At 36.5% G+C, this 21,876-nt stretch overlaps 1 protein-coding gene and 1 long non-coding RNA gene across 2 annotated transcripts in view; one reads left to right on the top strand and one right to left on the bottom strand.

Moving 5' to 3' along the window:
* Positions 1–648: 648 nt before the first annotated feature.
* LOC105452139 (alkaline phosphatase-like) overlaps positions 649–21,876 on the bottom strand; it is a 173,050-nt gene continuing 151,822 nt past the window's right edge. The window contains exons 8-9 of the mRNA XM_011693003.1: positions 11,878–11,999; positions 649–1,089 (exon numbers count right to left, since the gene is read on the bottom strand). Coding sequence (XP_011691305.1) covers positions 649–1,089; positions 11,878–11,999 — 563 coding nt within the window. The remainder of the gene's footprint in view (positions 1,090–11,877; positions 12,000–21,876) is intronic.
* Positions 17,690–18,404, top strand: LOC105452136. The gene is made up of 3 exons (XR_974683.1): positions 17,690–17,954; positions 18,018–18,071; positions 18,226–18,404. It is a non-coding gene; the product is annotated as an uncharacterized LOC105452136 (long non-coding RNA).

The following is a 21,876-nucleotide window of genomic DNA, read 5'->3' as shown; positions in this document are numbered from 1 at the left end:
TAAAAATTATAATTATGTTAAGACTCAAGTAACATTTCTATTTTTATAATGCTTCCATAAAAACAAATATCTACCCACTTGTAAAAAAATTTCTCCGCAACTACTTTAACTCATCTATTTGAAGATATGTTGATATTTGGCCACTTTTTCGAGCTCCCTGGCCCACTGCGATGTCGCGCGGCGTATCGTCCACGTCATCGATTTGTCAACCGTCGTTGCTTACACAAAAAAAAATGCAAATATACCTCTTCCTTCGAGGAGATCCTCGCAACAGATGCTGTCCCATTAAGTCACTCTCGAAGTTCTCGCCTTTTCGAGGGCTCTTCGCCCTGTACCGTGCCGTTTGCACCGACACTCGATGACCCTCGCAGCGTATGGTTGCTGGGCAAACGATCCATTTAACGGTTCACCGAGAGAGACGCGCCGGCGATCACTACTCGTTCGGAACGAGCCACTCTCGAAGGGCCCGCGCGGCGGGCTGTCAAATTTACACTGCGGTCGCTCCATCGACTGTTATATTACGCGCCCGCGTCGGACGCCGCACGGGTATTCCAGCGGCAGAGCTCTTCTCCGCGCGCTGTCATGTACCTTCGACGTAACACAGGAGGCCCGATCTCTCCTCCTCGGACGCGGGAGAAAGGAGGCGCATTAACTCGTCCTTTCGAAGGGACACCGGGGAATCAGCAGAACGACGGGCATCAGAGGCATCAACGGCGTCAGCAGCAGCAGCAGCAGCAGAAGCGTGGGGCCGCCGGCCGACGTGCGGCGGGGACCGGCGGCGGCGGATTTCGTGGGTGGATTTCGCATGCGGTCGTTCATCACGTCGCTGGATATCGCCGCGCTGTTCGGCTCTGCCGAGGGACAGCTTATCGGCGCGGCGTTCATTGTGTCGCTGGCATTCGCGTTGTTCGTAGAATCCCGGGAGCAGCGGCTGGCGTGATGGGCCAGACAGGCGGCGTAGGCGATCGCGTGCGGGATGTAGCTCTGGTCGACGCTACCGGAGAACAGGGCGCCCGCGAGGGGCCCGACGGCGAACACCGGCACATCCTCACCTCCGTGCGTCGCCCACGCCCTCGGCACGCCCGCCGTCTGTAATTATACATCGTTACAGATGCAATTACTGCGCCTGAATCGAAACAAGGGAAATTGCACACGGGGCTTCCCGGCGCGTCCTGTCGGAAAATTTCACAGGGTCGGATGAGAATGCAAATAGAAGAATTGAATCTATGATAGATGACTATAATGACAGCCAAATTTGCAAATTTGGCAGAACAAATTCAAAGACGACTATATAGTGTCAATTCGTGAAACGTAACCGGGGTAAAGAATTTGTGAGGAGTTAATTGATTATTAAATTAAAATAAATCATCTTTAATTTAACGTTTATAGTGACGAAGTGGAGTAAAATGTATATTTATCGATATTTCTTTCTAGCATGAATATTAAGATATATGAAAAATTGTATATTAAACTCACTTTAGAATTAGAATTGAAATACAAGAATTCTGTTTGTAATTTTATATGTCGTGTAATAAAGAAGACATTGGAAAAATCAGAGATACAAACTCAGATAATATGTTTTGAAAGACGTTATAATATTTCAAAGATATTTTATAAAACTAAAAGAAAGACATCTGTATGTAACGTCTTGTATTTTAATTTATAATGTCTTTCAGATAAATGGAATCGCTTTTCGACATTACATGGCAAAGTAAAAATTAATTAATCACGTTAACAAAAGAAAAACGCAAAAAAAGGAATTGAAGTTGCTCGCTAAATCGGTATGTAAATAATTCAAAAATATGACTTCTGTATTATTCCGACACAAATAACGCTGTGAATAATGAAAAGAATTCTGTCAAAAAAATGTTGAAGATTGTTTATCATTTTACGCGAGAGCAGTACCTACTTCGTAGCTGCTGGGTAATGGAGCATTATTTTTTAATGAGTCGAGGCCGCTTTTATAACTGTGGCTATATAGAATATAGTAGTAAAACGACAGTATAACTTTTCATGGCGTTTAACATGTAAATTGAAAAAATGTTATAGCGGAAAACGTCGAATTGTCACAGACATGTATGTATGTGTGCGCGCGTGTGTAAAAATCGCACATAAAAACATACGATTTTTTCCCTCTTTTCCCCAAGAGAAATATGTTTATACTTTTTTACAGGAATATATATTTCGTAAATGTAATTTAACTTGTGAAATACGAGGAAAATTTTTGTAATAATATATTGTGTATTAAAAATAATAAAATTAATATTAGATAATAAAAATATATTTCACTCTAAGCATAACAAATCAAAAAAAGAGAAAATTTTCATTAATTGTGTTAATTTTCATATTAAACATTTATATAAAAATAATTTTGAAAACAATATTGCATTCAAATTTGCACACAATTAAATAACAATAATAAAAGAAAATTAATCTTTTACATGCGTTGCAATACAAATAACTTTCATATTCATTCTTTATCATATAAAAATAAATTTAGCAACAATATTGCGTCCAATTTTGCATACAGAATAAAATAACGATAATAAAAGAGGCATTATAATTAACCTTTTGCACACTTTGCAATATACGATATGAAATTAATAAATTAGTAGTTTTAAAAAAATTATAACTTTAATTGTAACTTCTAAAATGTTTTTAATATCGACACTCATTGTCAATATATTATTTTGTATCACCATCTTGTTCAAGCAATTTATTACATAGTTATTTAGTTTTTTCACAGTATTTAGACTTTCTTACATTACTGCATTTCTAATGCTAAAATCAAAAACACACAAAGTAAGGTTCAAGGATTGGTAGAAAATACTGCTCTCTTTTATCTCATTGAAATTCGTATTGCTTTAAAATTGAACTCCTTCCTACGGAAACCGCGCGCACATTTTAGAATTAAAACGAGAATAAAATTAAAGCAGCTGGTTCGAAAAGATATCGCCGCGAGTTCCAGCTACGACCCCGCTGCAGTTCCCTCTGCATTTTATTCCGCCTGCGGCTACGCGGTGCGGCTCAAATGAGGCGCGCTGTTGCGGCGAAAAAGGGAATTCTCTCACAATATTTCCTTCTCGTCGAGACATTGTAAACCCTTTGCCGCGATCTCGCCTCGACGATCAGATGAAAGGCCACGGCACGTCCCGGAGCGCGGTCTACTCTCGGGGCAGGGGAGAAGTGGTTTCGCGCAATGAGAGTGGAACGAAGCTTTATGCCCGTAGGAGAGACAACAAGTGCCGGGAATATGGCGATGGAGTGGCGATGATGACGACGCGGAGATGCCTATTTTTTTTATCTTCCTCTTACTTATCCTCTTTTCTACTAGCTTATATTCCGATGAGCAAAAGAAATTACAATCGATTCGATGCGAAAATTCGTGGCGCATTAATAAATGGGAAAGACTATAGATTTACTCTCACGTCGAACCAACCAGTAAGATGGATACAATTTTTTTCTCTTTTCTTCTTTTGTGATAAAAATCGGAAAGTGTAGCTCTAAAAGCATTCGATATTGTTACGTCGGTTGGACACACTCTGAATCACATGATTTAAGTAGAATCATTTAATACTTGTATATTCAATATCTCTTTTCGGACATTGTAGCAGCTTTCGCTCCGACTGAGATCGAAAGCACAAACTATTCATGCAAAAGATATTCAGTATCGAAAGCAAAATATCAATAATTCCACAGTAAGCATCGCTGGTCTTGTCAAGGATGCAAAAGGGATGCACTACATTCACTGAACGCTATGAGAATAATACAAAGGACGGAGTTGCGCTTTTCTCAAGAATACATGGAACAAAAACTTTACTTATTATGAATTTGTCAATGGAGAAAGAAAGAGAGAATGAGAAAGGGATAAATTTCATTGTATAATAATAATATAAAATAATATAAATACAAATAATAAATACAAAAATTAAAGATAAAGAGCGGCTTTTTTAGTTCAATTTATCTTTAAAAATATATAATTAAATTAATACTATTTTGTATACTAAATGGACAGAATAAAGTCAATTAAACATACAGAAAAAGTCTGTCGTTCTTATTGGTACATAGTAAAAATTCGCTTTTTTATAATATGTTTACTTTTACCGATTTATAAATGTATATTTCTCTTTGCGCTAACAAAAACAACGAATTTTTACAAAGAAATTTTTAATTCATTTTATTCTGTTTTCATTTTATTATACCAGATAACAATTATTTAATTTCAGCAGTTTCCCGATTGTCATCCTATGACAATCTACATAAAAAATTCTCTGAGAGTACCTTTTCTGACAAAGAGCACTTGTCTGAAAATAATCGCGCGAATAATCGTATTTGTTGAAAATAAGTAGATAAAAATTCCGCCTGCGTTCGCGCATCCCTTTGCCAAATCCTGTCAGCGACCATGCGTTCGCCTAAGAGAAATCCTATACCAGCGACGATGATTGCGTAAAGTAACGTCGGGCTGCTGGGTGGATCCATCGGAGCAGAGGACTAAAGAAATGGCGTCTTAAGGAATTATGACCCGTCGAGAGAGCGTTAAATATCGTAAGGAGTTAGCGTTATCCGCCATCGGTACATCCCAGAGCTCGCTGTTTCTATTGGGTAATGCGAAAGCTCGGAGATATCGCGCAGCGAAACATACTCGTGCACTTTATTCCCGGCAACAAAATCTATGGAATGGACCGGGACATCCGAGCGCTTACCGAGATAAACAAGATACACAAAGGCGGTATAACGACTATAGCCATTAGATTTATTAAAGAACCGCCGCGGCAGATTGGATTGGATTCTTAATTTGCTTATCTTGGACATTTATCACAATATGAGTTGTCGTATAAAATCTATTTTTCGAAGAAATATTAAACATTTGAATCTCTTGAATTTTCATTTTTTGTCCCGCGCTCTTTCCTCTCTCTCTCTCTCTCTCTCTGTCTCCTCTTTCTCTCCTATAAAATAAACCTTGGTAAGAACAAAAAGGAACATTCACCAGCGAGTGTTATACGGGACAAGAAATTCTGGGCGAATAAAGAACGAAGAAGGTTGCTTTAAAACATCTACAAGATATTTCATGCGGGGTGAGCACCCTCCTGCGAGCCCCGATGAAGTCGACCGTGCGGGGCGGAACTGATTTGTACCAGTTTGCGCTTCAGGAATGCAGAGGAGTGCGCGGCATAATGTGAGGGCGAAAGAAAACGCGAACGGGCAAATTATCGAAGCTGAAAAATTCTCATTAATTTGCGCGCTATACCTATCGCGCGAACGAAGGGAGTCGACGTCTACTAAATAGCTCGATATCAGCCCGGCACCGGTGTTTAATTCGTCCTGGATATCTGAAGCATTAACTCCCAGCGTGTAATTGCAGACATAAATCACTGAGGTGGGTAATAACGTACCTGCATTTTATTACACCGTGTCGGTACGTATATAAAATGTGAGGACAGATAAGTCGCAGTTCCAACAGAGAATATTTTTATAAGGTAAACACGTTTCGGTGTGCTACTTAAATATCGATCGTCCCGGCGATAATTATTCTCATAATCAGCACGAAGACACGCCGCTATTTTTGCTAGGTAAAAATATGAAAACATTAATTACCATCGCATCATGAACCACGAAACAGAATTCTCACGGATTAAGCTCCAGAGATAGAAGTAAATAACGGGAAACATTGTTCATCGTTTAATTTATACCAAATATTCATCGACCGTAAATTTTAGAGCGTTCCGTATATCATATTATATAACGGGATATGTATTTATTTTTTAAATACATATCCCAATATATACAATTTAAATACATATTAAATTTCGTTTTTAATGTTGTATTGACTCCTATCTCCGTTAAAATAATACAATCAATTTCAAATTAAATATTTCGAGCAAAATTTTACATTATCGTATCATTTTACAATTAAAATTTTAGTTATACAATAATTCGTTTGAAGATCAGATTATGGGGATGGACAGTAATTCTCGAGTCCTCTTCACATTCTCGAGATAAACAATTTCGATCGGAAATTAGGTCACTGTTTACCTTGGCACCACCGCGTACACATTTACTACTTTGTATTATGGTCATGAGATTTGCTGCTAATACCGGCTGGTAGATCCAGATTTACGCGCTTAATGCATACCTGACATTCACCGTGTAAATCACATTCTCGTAAAACGGGAGCAATCTCTCCGCGTAAAATACGAGCGCTTCTTGTTTCGCGTGATATCGATTTATGCGAATTTACGTTTACATGATAGTCCGTAGGAAAATGCGACCGCGCAAACGGGGTCTACGTGATACTATCGCAGTAATATTATGCGATACTATCCTAGCTCAAACTATGCGCCCACCTTGGCATTATATCGTATGCATTCCGGCAAACATAACGGTAAAGCATGCAGTTTGCAACACAACTTATTTCTCAAATAGCTAAATGACATATAAAACTGTCTACAAAAGTATAATTTATATTAATACAAATTTTTTGAACTTGCAGGTATACGTAGCAACCCATATGGCTTTTCGATTATTTCTTTTATTATATAATATATGCCTAAAATTAAGCATTTTTGACAGTAGCACAAAAAATATACCAAATAAATCATAAAATTATTCTAATTTCTTTTTTATTCACATTGTTAAAACGTATTGTGTCTTCTTATATCTATCATTATTATTCTCTCAAGATATTTAAAGGAGATAAAAAGTTTCAAAAATAGATACATTTAATTCACATGTAGGAGCATTTAAAAATGTTGAAGTACAATTTTCCAAATTTGGAAATATTTAACCAATCATTAGGTTTTATTTTAAAATTGTCTCATAATAAAATTACGATTTTTCATCCGACATTCCACTAATGCTCTAATGCTCTTATTCAGACTGTCGCCTGAATTCTATTTAAGGTGACGAAATATATCTCATTCGGTCCCTTACAACTTATAAGGATCGTCGGTATGAGAGAAAGAAAGAGAGAGAGAGAGAGAAAGGACAGGCAGGTCGGTGTAATTTATCGCCCCAATAGCCATTCAGATTTTAATCAGTTTCTTCCCCGGCCACTTACCGCTTATGACGATTCACTCTGACGGAGCATTCCGAGGAATTGAATAATCATGCTCAGAGAGTCACACCGCCAGATGATACCTTTATAACTTTAGAATGAATTTTTCTCAATGCATTCCGTGAGTACCGCGGGCGAAAAGATTGCGAATTGTTACTTTGTAATCTCAACAATTGGAAGTTTAATATTGCAGACACGCGATAACTGGCCTGACTGACCGGGCGGAGTACACGAGAAAGGCCTTTATCTTTTCTTTTTAACATTAAATGACTTGCCGATTAAAAATTCAATTAAAATCACTTTGAATTAATTGAGAAGATTTTGTATAGCTTCTTCATCTCGAGGCACCACACTAATCTACAATAATTCAAACAGCCATGTAACGGGGTGTTTCGTAAAGAAGAAAATTTATACGGTTGAAGGAAATGTATATCCCTAATATATTACAGGTGATCTCGTTCTCTAATTCTCTGTAATTAATCGAGATTAATTTACATTAGTCCCGTAATGGCACAGTGGTACGGTATATTACGTTTAAATAAAGTAGTAAAATCGTAATTATACACGACGCACACCGAATTTGCGCATAAAATTTGTTAATATCCGCACCTATCGAAGATTAAATTACCAGCTGTATATGCACGTGTTCGGCATGATAATGTAAAGCGAAGTGCGAATAAAAGCGCGGGATGATCTACCCCATGTTCCGCGATGCAACCTGTCAGCGACGTCAAATAATATATCCGTATAACGTAAATATTCAGCGGATGCCGAAATGTCTCCGCTCGATATGTTGTAAATTCAAAATGATATAAAACTCAACGGAATACGTGAGAAATCGCGGATCGTTGTGAGGCACACGGCGAAACATTTTTGTTTACAGATTAGTATAAATTCAAATCTCCGTGCAAACACATGATATGTGAAATGCTGTAAAGCCGTGGGGGGGGGAGGGGGAGTACGCGCGTTCACGGGTTGTAACATAAACACGATCGAAAGATAAATACAAATTCTATCGAAAAGCTATGTTAGCGAAGGAAATTAAATTAAATTAATTGAACGAACGCAAATAAAATTCTCATAAATAAAATATATAAATAAAGTACACATAATACATGACGATAAATGAAACAGTCGGCGCATATCTTTGTGTTGCACTTTCTATAAATGGACAGGTGTCACATTTGAAATTTCTCTTTATGCGCCATTCATTCAGCACACATTTAAATATTTGAAAAGTTATTATTTATCGATGGAAATTACGAAAACAAGAAAAATGAATTTCATCGTAGAAAAATTTAATAAAATCAAATATTTTGCAAAAATAATTCCCAATATTTGCATATACTTGCAATCTCTTCTATCAAGTAATTAAAATATAATTTTGTACAAAATTAAATTTTATTTAATTAATATTAAAGAAACCTCATTTTGAAAACAATTTATTTTATCTAAATTTGTATGTGTGCGAGTTAGAATTCGGTAAGTTCTATTACTCCCGACATTATGTCCATTACAAGATTAAATGGCAAATTAGAATGATAAAAATAAATTTATATCGTTTATAAAAAAATTCTTAATCACTACTATTGTTATAATTATTATTATTTACAATTAATCAAATTACCAGTACAAACCACGAATCTAAATATGTTAATAATGTTAGATATTTTCAGTAACAAGTAAACATATTTATTACAAAGTATTAAAAATCTCAAGTATCTTTTTTTTTTTAAATATATCAAACAACAACTATTGTCATATTTACCAGGAAGTGTTAGCAAAATGGACTTACCATACTATGTAAATGCTTCAAGAAATTCGTTTTCAAACACTAAGATTTGTTGCATTAGTAATTTAAATATGCCAAGTCTTGTTGAATTGTCGGCTAGCAAGATAAAAAATGAAAGGTTGGTTTCTTCTTTGTACTTCTGTTGTTTTACTTCTTGTTCATACACTTTATCCCACAAAGTATACAGTACAAAAATCAAAATAATAATTGCAATTCTTTTTATAAACTAGAATGTGATGAAACAGAAATACCAATTCCACTGAATATCTCGATAAAATGACTTATTGCTCTGTTTGTGAAAGTGCTAGCTTTGATCGTCATATATAAGAAAGATTACGGACTGGATTCCTAATACTGTAGTGGCCTCTCACGTAATTGTGTCGTCTGAAGAACAATTGAAATTTGAATTTTACTATTGTTCATTACATTGTTATAATAAACATACAAGACAAAAACCAGTTTATGAACCAGAAAAACCACAGAAGACATTTTTGATAAATGGAAAAAAAAACATAATATAAGAATGCATATTCAACAAAAACATTTAAAATCTCAAATGTCTTTGTCTTGAAATGTGTTACTCAATAAGTTTACATATTCAAAGATTAAGACATTTGAGTTTTTAAATGTTTTCGTAAAATATGCATTCTTATATCACATATTTTTTTATGGCTTGTCAGAAACATCAGACTTCTGTTTTCCTACAGGAAATAATGAAATTAAGGATTCCCGAAATGGGTCACCAATCATATGTGGGATGACAGTCCCGGGATTTGAACCTGAAACCGGTCTACTACTAATTGTAAGTCAATTGTTTTCAGTCAGAGCTACGCGTCATCCCAGACATTATTAATAATTAACGTAATAATAATTTACACAGTAGAGGTGATAAAAAATTGACAGTACTATCGAGAATATCGTTATATATTATATTGTTATATGTCAATATACATAATATAATACAAAGCATGTATATGTATTATGTTATAACATATTTAAGTACTAGAAATGTATGAACTATTGGAATACGATTGGAATCTTACTTCGTTCGAATCGATTCGGATTGAAACCTCCATGATTCATATTCGAACTATTTAAAAATTTCAAATTTGAGGAATTGAAACTTGGAATATAAATTACATATATTGACAATCGTTTAAAATTATATTCATTGATAAGTAAAACATTATATCAAGTAAACAATATTACCTCTATTACATGAAAAATTTTTTATTATTTTTATATTAAAATTCAACTTAACAATAATTATGTTTCAATAATTTAATTAAATCTAAATCGATTTGATTCGATTTAAGGCTTCAAAAAACCTTAAATTCGTATTCTCTAACATGTACATATGCATGTAATATGTGTATATATCTTGATTATACATCAGGTCAGGTAAGATTCCAATCGTATTTCAAGAGTTCGAATATTTCTAATAACGTATGTTGTAACATAATACATATATGTATATGCTTTATATATATTATATGTTTATTATATAAGTATATACAGGGTGACTAATGAAAATGTATTGAATGTAAATGGTTATTACTTCGCAACAAATAGATCAAACGAAATGAATGAAACACCATTTTACAAAGAAAACTTGTCAATTTTATTATCAGACATCTGATTTGTCGCGAAATCACCCCCTGCGAGGAGAGCGATAATAAAATTTAGGCCGCGAGTTTCGCGTCGACATCGAAGCGGGCCAGTGAATCAAGAACATCCCCGAGAACAATATTCGAATACAATGCCCGAATGGTATATCCGGTTCAGATATTGTAAAAGGAAATCGAGACTTCTGTAAATCGTGGGACTTACTCGAATAGCGGACTTCGCCGCGCGAGCGAGTGTGCAATAAAGTTTTGCGCGAAATAACTGTCTCGTTATTTCGGCATAACCATACAGCCTCTCCAGATTTCTAAATTTCTAAAATTTAGTGACACGCGACCAAAAGCGCGTAAATACTCTTTCATATATATGGTAATAAAATTGACAAGTTTTTTCTATAAAATGGCGTTTTATTCATTTCGTTCGATCTATTTGTTGTGAAGTAATAACCATTTACTCTTAACATATTCTTATTGGTCACCCTGTATATATATATTGTATATTAATATAAATAGAAAGCACTAATAAATATTTCGATATTCTTCCATTTCTAATGTGCAGTTATCTTTACACTGTATCTCCTGATATTTAAATATAACAATTGAAAAAATATTCTTAAGAAGTCACGTTTATGACATATTATTGTACCTCAGCATTAATATTGACGAATATTAATCAAGGAGGATAATTATTCTCCATTAATTAATTATTTAGATTGATATTTTATATTTTAACACATTGCTACCTATTTTATACATTATACATTTATATATTTATAACTTTTTACATGTTGCTACCTCTTTTCAACTGAAATGATATGTATGCTAATTTAATATTTATACTTATCCATCTCTACCAAGTGTACTTTTTTATCACCTTTTCCAATAATAACTTGTACAACTGTATTTACTGAATGTGGAGACCTTCAATTTTAAACAATTATTTTAAGGTTTCCAAATTCAGTAAATACAGTTGTACAAGTTATTATTGGAAAAAATATATATATACATAATTACAATATTTTAGAAAGATTTAAATGTAATTATTATTTTAATAATGCTATTTTTATGCATTACTAAGAATATTATTACACACTATCGTTATGTATATCTTTTTTATATGTTTTAAAATTAAATTTGCCTCATGCTCGACCGTGTAGTCCCTTCATTAATTTTACGGCAAGATTAAAAATTCCTAGCGCCCATCGAACGCGGTATTCCAGGATACTCGAGGAAATGGTTGAGGCTAGGCAGTCGGAAGTGTTTGGCAGAATATTTCACGATGGAACAGCGATGGTACGTGATGGATTTTCGAGCGCGGTCTCGATTTCGCCACTCAATCATTCTCCGATCCAATAAACACTGGCGAACTACCTTCCGCGCGTACGGAAATGAGAATGGGCCTCCCTTACCTGAATGGAATCTTTCCCAGCCTCTCGCAGGATATTCCGCGGGTGCACGTAACCCGGGCCGTTGCTGTAGAGCAACGTCGTGTAGGGCTGTCCGTCAACGTCCGACACCTTGCTGTCGGAGCCTGGGGGGGAGAAAAAAAATTGATCAAGCGATGTTTGTCGGTAGAATTATTGATGAATCATTTTTATGAATGAACGCGGCTCGGGGCAAAAACGAGCGCTCGTTATAACTTCACATTCATCAACGCGGTCCGGCGAAATTCAATGCAATCGTAAGTGCCTATATATCAGCCGTCAAAACCGATTTTATTTCATGCTCGAGGCAATTCAAATTTCCTCTCGCTCTTGTTTAAGAAAGTTAAATGATCTTGCGTAAATTGAGTACCAATGACTCTCTCTCTCTCTCTCTCTCTCTCCCTCTCAGAGAATGCCGCACTTTTGGTCACTTCCTCCGACCACTTAAACTTCATTCGCGAAGTTTCTCGGGCGCAACACGTTTACTTTATTACCGTCAACGGGTCGGCTATTATGCGGCGTCGCCCGAATGACCTCGCCGAGGACAGACGGATGTTTAACGGTAGGACGGATGAAAAAAGAGGACGCGGAGAAGAAGATGTAGAGCGGGGGGATAGGAGGGGGAGGGGGAGGACGAAGGGATGAGTAGAGAGACTCCGGGACATGCCCGGCGGTAGATATGTTTTATTCAAGGGGCTTTCTTCTTCCTCCGCGCGCACAACCACCTTCAAAAAATAGACCACCACCACCGCGCGCCGTTTCAGTCTGTCCGTCGTTTAACAATGTATAATTTAACCGTTTATTTGCCCGTGCGAACGCGCGGCGTTCACTCTAATCGAGAGTCGGTGCCGCTTCTCTTTAAACTCTTACACTCCCCCCTCTCCACCTCCCTCCCCCCCCACTCCTGTCGCATTTTACGCCCAATAGACCGAAACACTTTCTTGTTTCTTCGAGTAATTGCACGCTTGTTGCCGGCTGCACGTCATGACTCTTGACTGATGTGCATACACCCTACCGTTTCGCGTGCCGCGGCACTTGGCGTCGGCCGACCGGGAGTAACGAGGAAATCACCGGGAGAAGGAAATCATTTATAGTGATCCGTCAATCTGTTTGTTAATTTTATGCAGGTCCTCGATGGAACAAGGTAATTGTATTTACCTGCATTTACACGCTTCTTCTTCGCAGACAAACGCGACGCGTTGTCACGAAACGGGGAGATAACAACTTCGGATAAGGTTCGTTCTTCGAGCGTCAGGAGACCGATGTCCCTTACATTGAAAGCGACAGTATAGCGATTAGATCGGTTAAAATATCTGGCTGCCGTCTTGTGCAGCTACGAGGGCGAGTTAATCAATTTTACAAGATTCTTAAATCCTCAATTGGATTTTCGCATCGATCGAAGTTTAAATAGCTCGCTGATAACGCTGTTGAATTGCGCGAGAAAAAAAAAGGAACGGCCAGCGTTATAGCAAACAGCGGCGCATCCCCCGCTGATGCTAAGCACTTCGCGGGGGGTAGGTTGTAACACTTTAATTGCCCATCTGTAACGTCTGACCTGACGTGTAATACCGGCATCGGGGATAGCGAAATGCGCCGCTACTTCAGGCTGCCCGACAGCGTCCGGAACGAAATGAGCCTTTGCGTTCCTTTCAGGCGCAGTTGGAACTCACGAATTACACGTTAAGCGGGGTGGAGTAAAGGGAGATCACGAAGTCAAGCGAAGTAATATCCTGCAATCTGCCTCTAGAGACGTCGTAACGCAAAGACTGAGGATAAATGGATATACGTGAGTTTGAGTGCAAAAAAACTGTCGACTGTTCGAAAAGCCAATATAATCTTTCGTCGATACAAATGAATCTTTGTAAAGTTATTGCAAAGTTATCCAAGACGTGAAGTAGCGATTATGTTAATAAAAATGCGTATTCTCTTCCTGTCAAAATCACCGTGCGGTTTTCCGCAAAATTAAATTATATATCTATGCGACTCTTGAATAAAACTATTCAATAAAACGATTTGTGTGGAGCGGAGATGACTACGTTTCTTACGTTTACGTTCATAAAAGGGATGCACGTGTCAAGGGAATAAGGTAATACTAACAGAGACAAAATCGCTCTTCAGAAATCTTAGAACAGGGGCAGAATCGTGAGTTAGACTGAAGAAGAGAAAGTTATGATCCACAAGTTAAAATGTAAATACGTAAGCGCGCGCGGTCCATGGGCTAACCGGCGCGGCGGCGCGGCGGCGTTAACGCCGAAGAACAGAGTTCACAGGCAAGTTATTCGAGCAATTTGAAGCCGTACAACCGCCAATTCCCAGCTCTCCAAGTTAATCAAGCACGAAAGAAAGCTTAACGGCCATTACACTGTTTCACTCACGTTTAGCAAATAGTAGAGAGATACAATATGGCGGTTTATTCACCCCTCGGTAGCATACGGCTCTTTACTCCGGCCGTTTACATAGCACTCCGCACTTTAGAACGTCGTGAATAATACCCGATGTGTTCCATCGCCCCGGTGTTATATAAAGTTACGTAATGTAAAATTAAGGACGGCAGCTACGGAGCCGCGTGAAACGTAGTACCAGCGCGCAAGCAATTAACGACGGATCCTTTAGCCGCCGAAGAAACGTTCTGCGTCGTGTCCACTAAGTTTAGCCAACGGTATACCGAAACGTGACCGTGGACCGTGGGCCACGGTAATACCTTTGTACAATATTGTTGAGCGGATTACGTGCCGATATTGCGCCATTAGATATTAATTAATACCGTAAAGTATCATCGGAGGCTACTGCGAAAATCGAATTTCGTTCTGGTGGATTTACACGAGCTTGAGTTTATGCCGATAATAGTAATTACGACATGATATTTGATGCAGGTGTGAGAAAAAGTGACGTTTGTAGGTCATAACGCTTCACACACAAACACACACACAAAATTTACACAACTCTAAAATTATAGATACGTAAATATATGATTAACAATTAAGATTCCCAGAAATAATCAATATTTGAAATATATCTTCGTCATCATCGGCTAGTGGAAATCGGCGCGGTATAATAATTATTGTGCAATAATTTTTATGAAAGATTAATGGACAGCAATAAAAAATTATATATATATATATATATATATATATATATATTTAACAAATATTTCGGTTATATAAATATAATATATGTAAAATGATAAACGTGCGTTGACATAAAAAACGGTATGTAAAAAAACTGTATTATTATAAACATATATAAATATTTAGAACATAATTAAAATAATAACTCTTGTGATATTTCCTGTACTTTCATAAATAACAGTAATAATATATTTATAATTGCTCGTAATAAATGTTGATATTAAACAATCGATAAGTAAATAGAGTTCATTGTAAATATAATAAATGTAACTCATGTTACCTCTCTAAAAGGCCATTATCTGTTATAAATCATAATAAATAAAACTCTTTAATTTAATAGCGTTTATAATGCATTTTGCGCATTGTGTCAAATGGACAAAGCGCGAAAGCATTATATGTCTCAACTGACCTTTAGTTTATAAAATTATTCGTGAAACGCATGAAAAATCGAGATCTAGATGAGAATTTCACGGGTGAATCTTTATTCTTCGTCCCGAGTCTTCGTGATCGCGAGCCTAACCAGCAGCGATATCGCCGAGTCTTGTATTCGCACATAAAAGAATTCTCATCGAGCCCGGACATAAAAGTCGAGGATCCACCGCGTAATTTAACTTCCCGACGGCATGTGCGCCTTCGTGAGCGGCCACTATCGCATAACTTTCCGACTCCGTGATATGCTTCCGTGATCTTATATATTTCTAAGTTAATGGGTCGAGCCTCCCGTGGCGTGCCACGATTCTCGTCGTCCTGGCACGATAGGTCCGACAGGATGTACCTGAACTGATTTACGAACATTTCTCGAATTCCAACGAGGGACCATCTAAAATATTCACGCAGCAGTGGTTCCGCCAATTCGATAATGGACACATATTTTTGTATTTTAAGCATATTTAGCAACTTCTACCTAAAAGAAGTAAAAAAAAAGAGAATTACTGGAGCAAGTTATTTTAAATTAATTTCTCCAATAGTCTTCCTAAGCAATGTTCTAAGAAAATGTAAAATGTAATTGCTTAAATATTTCAAAACCTATCCTCGGAATAAAATCCAAAAAATTTTTTTCAGAAGATTAATAATTTTTACTAATTTGTATGCTTTAATAAATTATTCTAATAACTAATTAAGTTTTATTCTCGTTAATAATAAATAATCGTTCGGAAAATCTTTTGGTATCTTCTACAGTTTTACCGATAAAAGTAGATCTTTAGCAATTCTAATAAAATTCTTTCTCAGGTTTGACATTCCAGTACAAATTTGATTTGTTTGACGAATATCATATGCTAATCATGTCACACGTCGCATAACAATGCAATCCCTTTTCAATATCTCGCGCGTCAATTTGGACCTGACGTGCCGGGCGACTAATTCGAGGTATTCCAAGAAGTTCACGATTCGCTTAAATGAATTCCGCGCCATCCTCGAGTAACGTGTACCACGGCGTCGCAAAAACGTCACGCTATCTCCTCGCCCTCCGCCTGAATTTATGGTGATAAATTATCGCGATCGAGATAAACGCACTCCCCCAGATTGCCGGGCCGTTGCTCTTCAGTCTGACCCATTTCTCCGGAATGCCAACAGTCAATGCCGATTGGCATAAGCAAGAAGCATTCTTCCGCTCGGGTGGCAAGCACAACCGTCGTAGCTCTTAGCGGATTAATCGCGAAGCCTCCGACTTGCCTTGAGTGATACCGCAAGCTCGTTCGCGCAAGACTTTTCTGAAATGTCTTTTATGTAAATTCGTTGACCGCAAATGCAAAACGTTTACCCGTATCAGTATTACAGATGTAAGAGGCAACTGTTTTGATCATTACGATCCGCCAACGTTTCATTAACGGAATATCGAAATTGCAATCTATCGAAACGCGACTATATCTTCACATGTACAAAAAATATTTTTACATCTAATGTTAAATATTCAGGCGCATTTGGTTTATGAATACACGCATACATACGCAGATTTTAATTAATAAAATTATTTTCAGAACTTTACGATAGCGTGGCTCTTATCGTATTTTCAGACCGCGGTTAAATATAGGTTGACATTTCTTTATAGTCAGTCAAATGTCATTATTTCTACCGAGCAAAGTTGCGGCATGCTCTCTTTGCGCCGTGGCTATCTTTTGCACACTTGTCCTTGTTTCAAGCTACATTTTCAATGACTGCATCTCACGGCCGCAAATTATATAAGCTCGCCAAGTTTTGCTTTATGTACGTTATGTAGGTACATTATGTTCATTAAGAACTTTACGTCGCGCTGCTCTTCGTGAAAGCATTAAGACGTCAAGTGTCTCGCGAAAAGCTCGTTGAGAAACTGCGAAGAAAACACTTTAACCAGTGCTTGCGCACAGCCTGCACGCCTACACGTATGTCTCAATGTTTTCTATGCTGCAATTTTCACGTATATGAATTAGTTAAGAGAAAGAAAAGAAGATTTTGTTTTCATTTCTTGCACTTTTTCCATATAAAATAATATGAAATATCCATGACGTAAGACTTTATTATACCAGCGTAAATCTGAAAAGAATTTACAAGTTTGCAGCTGAATAACTATCAATTTTTCTGCAGAAATAAAAATCTTTATTTCATGTATTTTTAAAAATTCGTAGGCATCGTTAATTAGGTTATCTTTTAATGCGTAAAAGTTCCTATTTACCTTCCATTAGCTAGCTCCATGTTTATCGTCGCGTAACTAATAACTTTGTTTACTGGAGAACGGAGAAATAATAAATCGATCGTACATAAAGGATTCCACATAATAATTGGCCCCAGGGGCACATGGGCGCTCGTGTTTTATGGTACTTATTAAGTTTTAATGAGACTACTTTTAACGGTACGCCAGCTGCAATGCATAGATCGCAGCTGCGAGGATTCTTAGACAAATGTGCGCGACACGTGTTCAATATCCGGATTTGAGCCAAAAGGTTACAGAGAGACTTTGTAAGTAATCATACAGAAATCATTGTGCGTTCAAGTCACAATTAATTGAATTAATTCGCATAGATTCGCGAATACATCGACTTTGTGCCCGAAAAAAATCATAAACAAACACTTTAGGTACGAGACGCTCCATATATTTGAAACTATTCATTTCATCGTATTTTGAATTCAACTTAAATTTAAATAATTTCTATTTCAATTTTCTTCTAAGATTAAAATCTGAGCTTGAGAGTTAATCTATCCAAGGAATAAATTCTTTTCCTACACATAGGATCTGCTTGAGAAGAAGACATTCGTCATCCTCTGTGGAACTCCAAAATGAATATCACGTGATACACATTCTATGATATATACGAAAGTAGCGATACTATTGTCGAATTTTGGATGACCATGCTTATTTCATTCAAGCCACGTTGAAGACATCTCGTGTTCATATCTTCTCACGATGATAAGCTCTTGACAGCAACATTTTTTAATATAAAACATTTTCGTTAAATTACAAAGTGAATAGGATGTACAACGTGATGACAAATTGTTCATTTGTATATTGTATCATACTAAATTAATGGTAAAATTTCGAAACTTTCTTTTTATCCTTTCTTTTAGTTATATGATTTTTGTTTCATTGACTTTTTAAATGAGAAAATTTATGATAATTTATAATTAGACAAATAAGACAACATGATCATAAAGAAAAAAGTTCACAATAGTTAATAAAATTTTTTTAAAGGTTTTATAAATTTTTTCATGACATGAAAATTATCCTTTATTTTAAATCGATTAATATTGCAAAACATATAATTCCGTTGTATTTTCCAGGCGTTTGAATGAAGACTGCTTCGCTTGCAAAAATGAGAAGCGAGAATTGAAGCTTTTCTTGCTCTAGTTGGTGTCCCACATAAACGAACTTAGCCGTTTCGCTCGGGCACGAATATACGCGTCCGGCGAGTTTTGCAAGTCCCGAAGAACTCGCGTTTATTTCCTGCTTCAAAATACATCGGACACACCGGCCACTCTTCCGCCGAGCATCTCGTTTGTCCAATTACTCCGTCGAACCGCAATTCCGATTCAACTTGAACAGTGTTTCCCAAATATTTCGTAAAATCATCAACATAAGAGGGAATTATCGAGAAACAAAAATGTTTTGAAAATTGTAAATATAAAATTGCACCGAAGACAATCAAGTCGATAAATTTTTAGCAATAAATAAAAGGCTGAAAGTATACACAGCTCAATATATTATACAACACGATACTTTTTTAATCTTATCTTCTACTTGAACCATTTCTTTATCAGTTGGATCTGACTGTCGAAGTCGCAATCTCTAACTTATTTGATTGTCGTCGCAATTACTTGTTTCAGATGTAATTTTGCAACTTTACATAAAAGCGTAAGATTAGACCTTTCGCAACTTTTCTTCGGATTCCGAAGAGGTTTGCAGCTAAATTAAATTGGGAGACACTGAGGTAGAAGAATCTCCTTCCCTTTCTCGCCTCTCAATCGCACTCCGTTTCGTTACATTTCGGGTACTCCACAGATGCGCAAAAGCTGGGTAAATCGATGGAAGTTAAACTGCTTCACTACGATGTGATCAAATTCGATTGGCATTAGGTAATTATAAAAGCGTACTTGTTACAAACGATATCTTTAAATTTATTTACGCTTCTCTTAACAAAAAAAAAACGAATTGAATTGAATTGAGAGGCAAAATCGAGGAATTAAAAATTCTTTTTTCTTTTACAATAACGTTTAATGATTATGATTGACATTAATCGAATTTTCTGAATAAATAGATTTAAATTAAATTATGATAGAAATCAAAAAGCTTCGATATCAATTTCTCGGAAATATTATATAAATATATTTACGAATACATTTCAAATTATCCATTTGCTCTTTTAAACAATAATCTCAATTTAATTGAATTTGCAGATGTTGGAAATTATTTTTAAAGTGCTTAAAAACCTTTAAACAAAGATAAAAAACATAAATAAAATAATTACTTAAAATATTTTTAAATATTACGTACACAATACAATCAGCACTATAAAAATATTAACGAATCATTTTTCTTTTTTTATATTCTTTTTTTTTCATTGAGCTTTTTTAGCCGAAAACACGATATAACTGGTTTTGTTTCTAAATATGTTTTTTCATTGTGAAGTCGATGATAAAAATTGCCGACAAAATTCGCAACGGAACGGAATACGCTCGTCGTTTCGATAGCGCGAGTCACGCGTTTCAATTATTCGGCCAAATTGGTGACATTGTTGATCAGAATGTGTTGCGACCGACTATGCACAGAAAACCGGTTGGTTAAAGTTTCAGCGTTTACGCGATACCGTTCGACCGTAATAGAGCCGGCGGAATAGTTGAGAATGTCTAACTGAAATCGCGCGGCGCGGACCTCTTTATGGCCTCTACCCACAATCGCCGTTGTAAAAAGCAGCTTTATATGAGCAGTTATGCGTACGCACTGATGCGTGCTCCACAACAGTCGTGCGTCAGTCTGTGGAAACGTTTCGTTTTTATGGCAACGGAAAACATTATCCTCGGATGAACGACGTGCGATTCAAATGCGCGCGGTTTCGATCGCGGTTATTGCCCACGATCCGCGTGCAGAAGAGCATACAACCAGGTCTCAAGACATGTCAAGAGAGACATTAGCTCAACGGCTTCTCTAACATCGGCGTTTCGGCACAAAGGATGAAGTAAGGATTTCTTTCTTTATAATGGAGCGCTTTTCTTTGACATTTTATCAAACAGAAAAGAATAATGTTCCGAATTCTCGAAAATTGCTTTCGCAAGCAAAATATAATCTTCATGCAGACAAAAGTAATTTAATTCTATTCTTCTGACTAAACATTTCTTCAATTTTAATTGCATGAAATAAATCTCTATGCGCGTGCACGTCTATACAAGGTGTCCCCGTATAAGTGGCCACCCCTTTTTATCTCGTAAATTAACAGAGATAGACCTAATAAATGTAATATAAAATTAAACGGCTCTGACTAAACTTTGTTGTAAGCACAGTGTTCACTTAGAAATATTACCTATGTTAGAGAGCGGAAAGACATGATTAATTTTTGCACGATAAAGTGACAATTTTAATATGATAAAAGTTGTAGCGTTCTTTTTAACGGATACAACGGTGTATGATATAACGAAATTACTTTACGAATTATAAGAGTTATTTTGGTTTAAAATTTTGCAGGCAGCTATACTACCTTTTCAATTTCGGCCCTGCGATGTGGCCAACTTCTGATTTTTGCGTTGACAATTGACGTGTAATGTTTTTATCTGATCATAGTATTCTCGTTAGTGCAAGAGTCGGAAGTTGGCCACATCGCAGAGCAGAAATTGAAAAGGTAGTTGCTACCCGCAAAATTTTAAACCAAAATAACTCTTATAATTTGTAAATAATTTCGTTGTATCATACATCGTTGTATTTGTTAAAAAGAATGCTACAACTTTTATCATATTAAAATTGTCACCTTACCGTGTAAAAATTAATCATGTCTTTTCGCTCTCTAACACAGATAATATTTCTAAGTGATCACTGTGCTTACAATAAAGTTTAGTCAGAGCCGTTTAATTTGATATTATATTTATTAAGTCTATCTCTATTAGTTATTTGCTATTTATACGGAGACACTCTGTATATATATGTATATACAGGGTGTCTCAGAATAGGTGTATGACCGCTCATGGGTAGATAGAATGGACTAAACTGAATCAAAAAGTTCTCTACCATTTTGCAAAATTCGCAATATTTAACAAGAATTTAATTTTTGAATATCGCCGAATGAGCGAGTATTCGTTCGGCGAGTCCGGCCCACCGCCAATACTAGCGCGCGACCGTCCATCGAACGCGGTTGCCTAGCGCGAGACGCGGCGAGCGGGGAATTGTTTACAGCAAAAA

The sequence above is a fragment of the Wasmannia auropunctata genome, unplaced genomic scaffold, assembly GCF_000956235.1.
Source record: "Wasmannia auropunctata unplaced genomic scaffold, wasmannia.A_1.0 LD336037.1, whole genome shotgun sequence".
Taxonomy (NCBI): Eukaryota; Metazoa; Arthropoda; class Insecta; order Hymenoptera; family Formicidae; genus Wasmannia; species Wasmannia auropunctata.
Note: the sequence above shows the minus strand (reverse complement) of the source record. Positions and strands in the feature narration are given on the sequence as shown.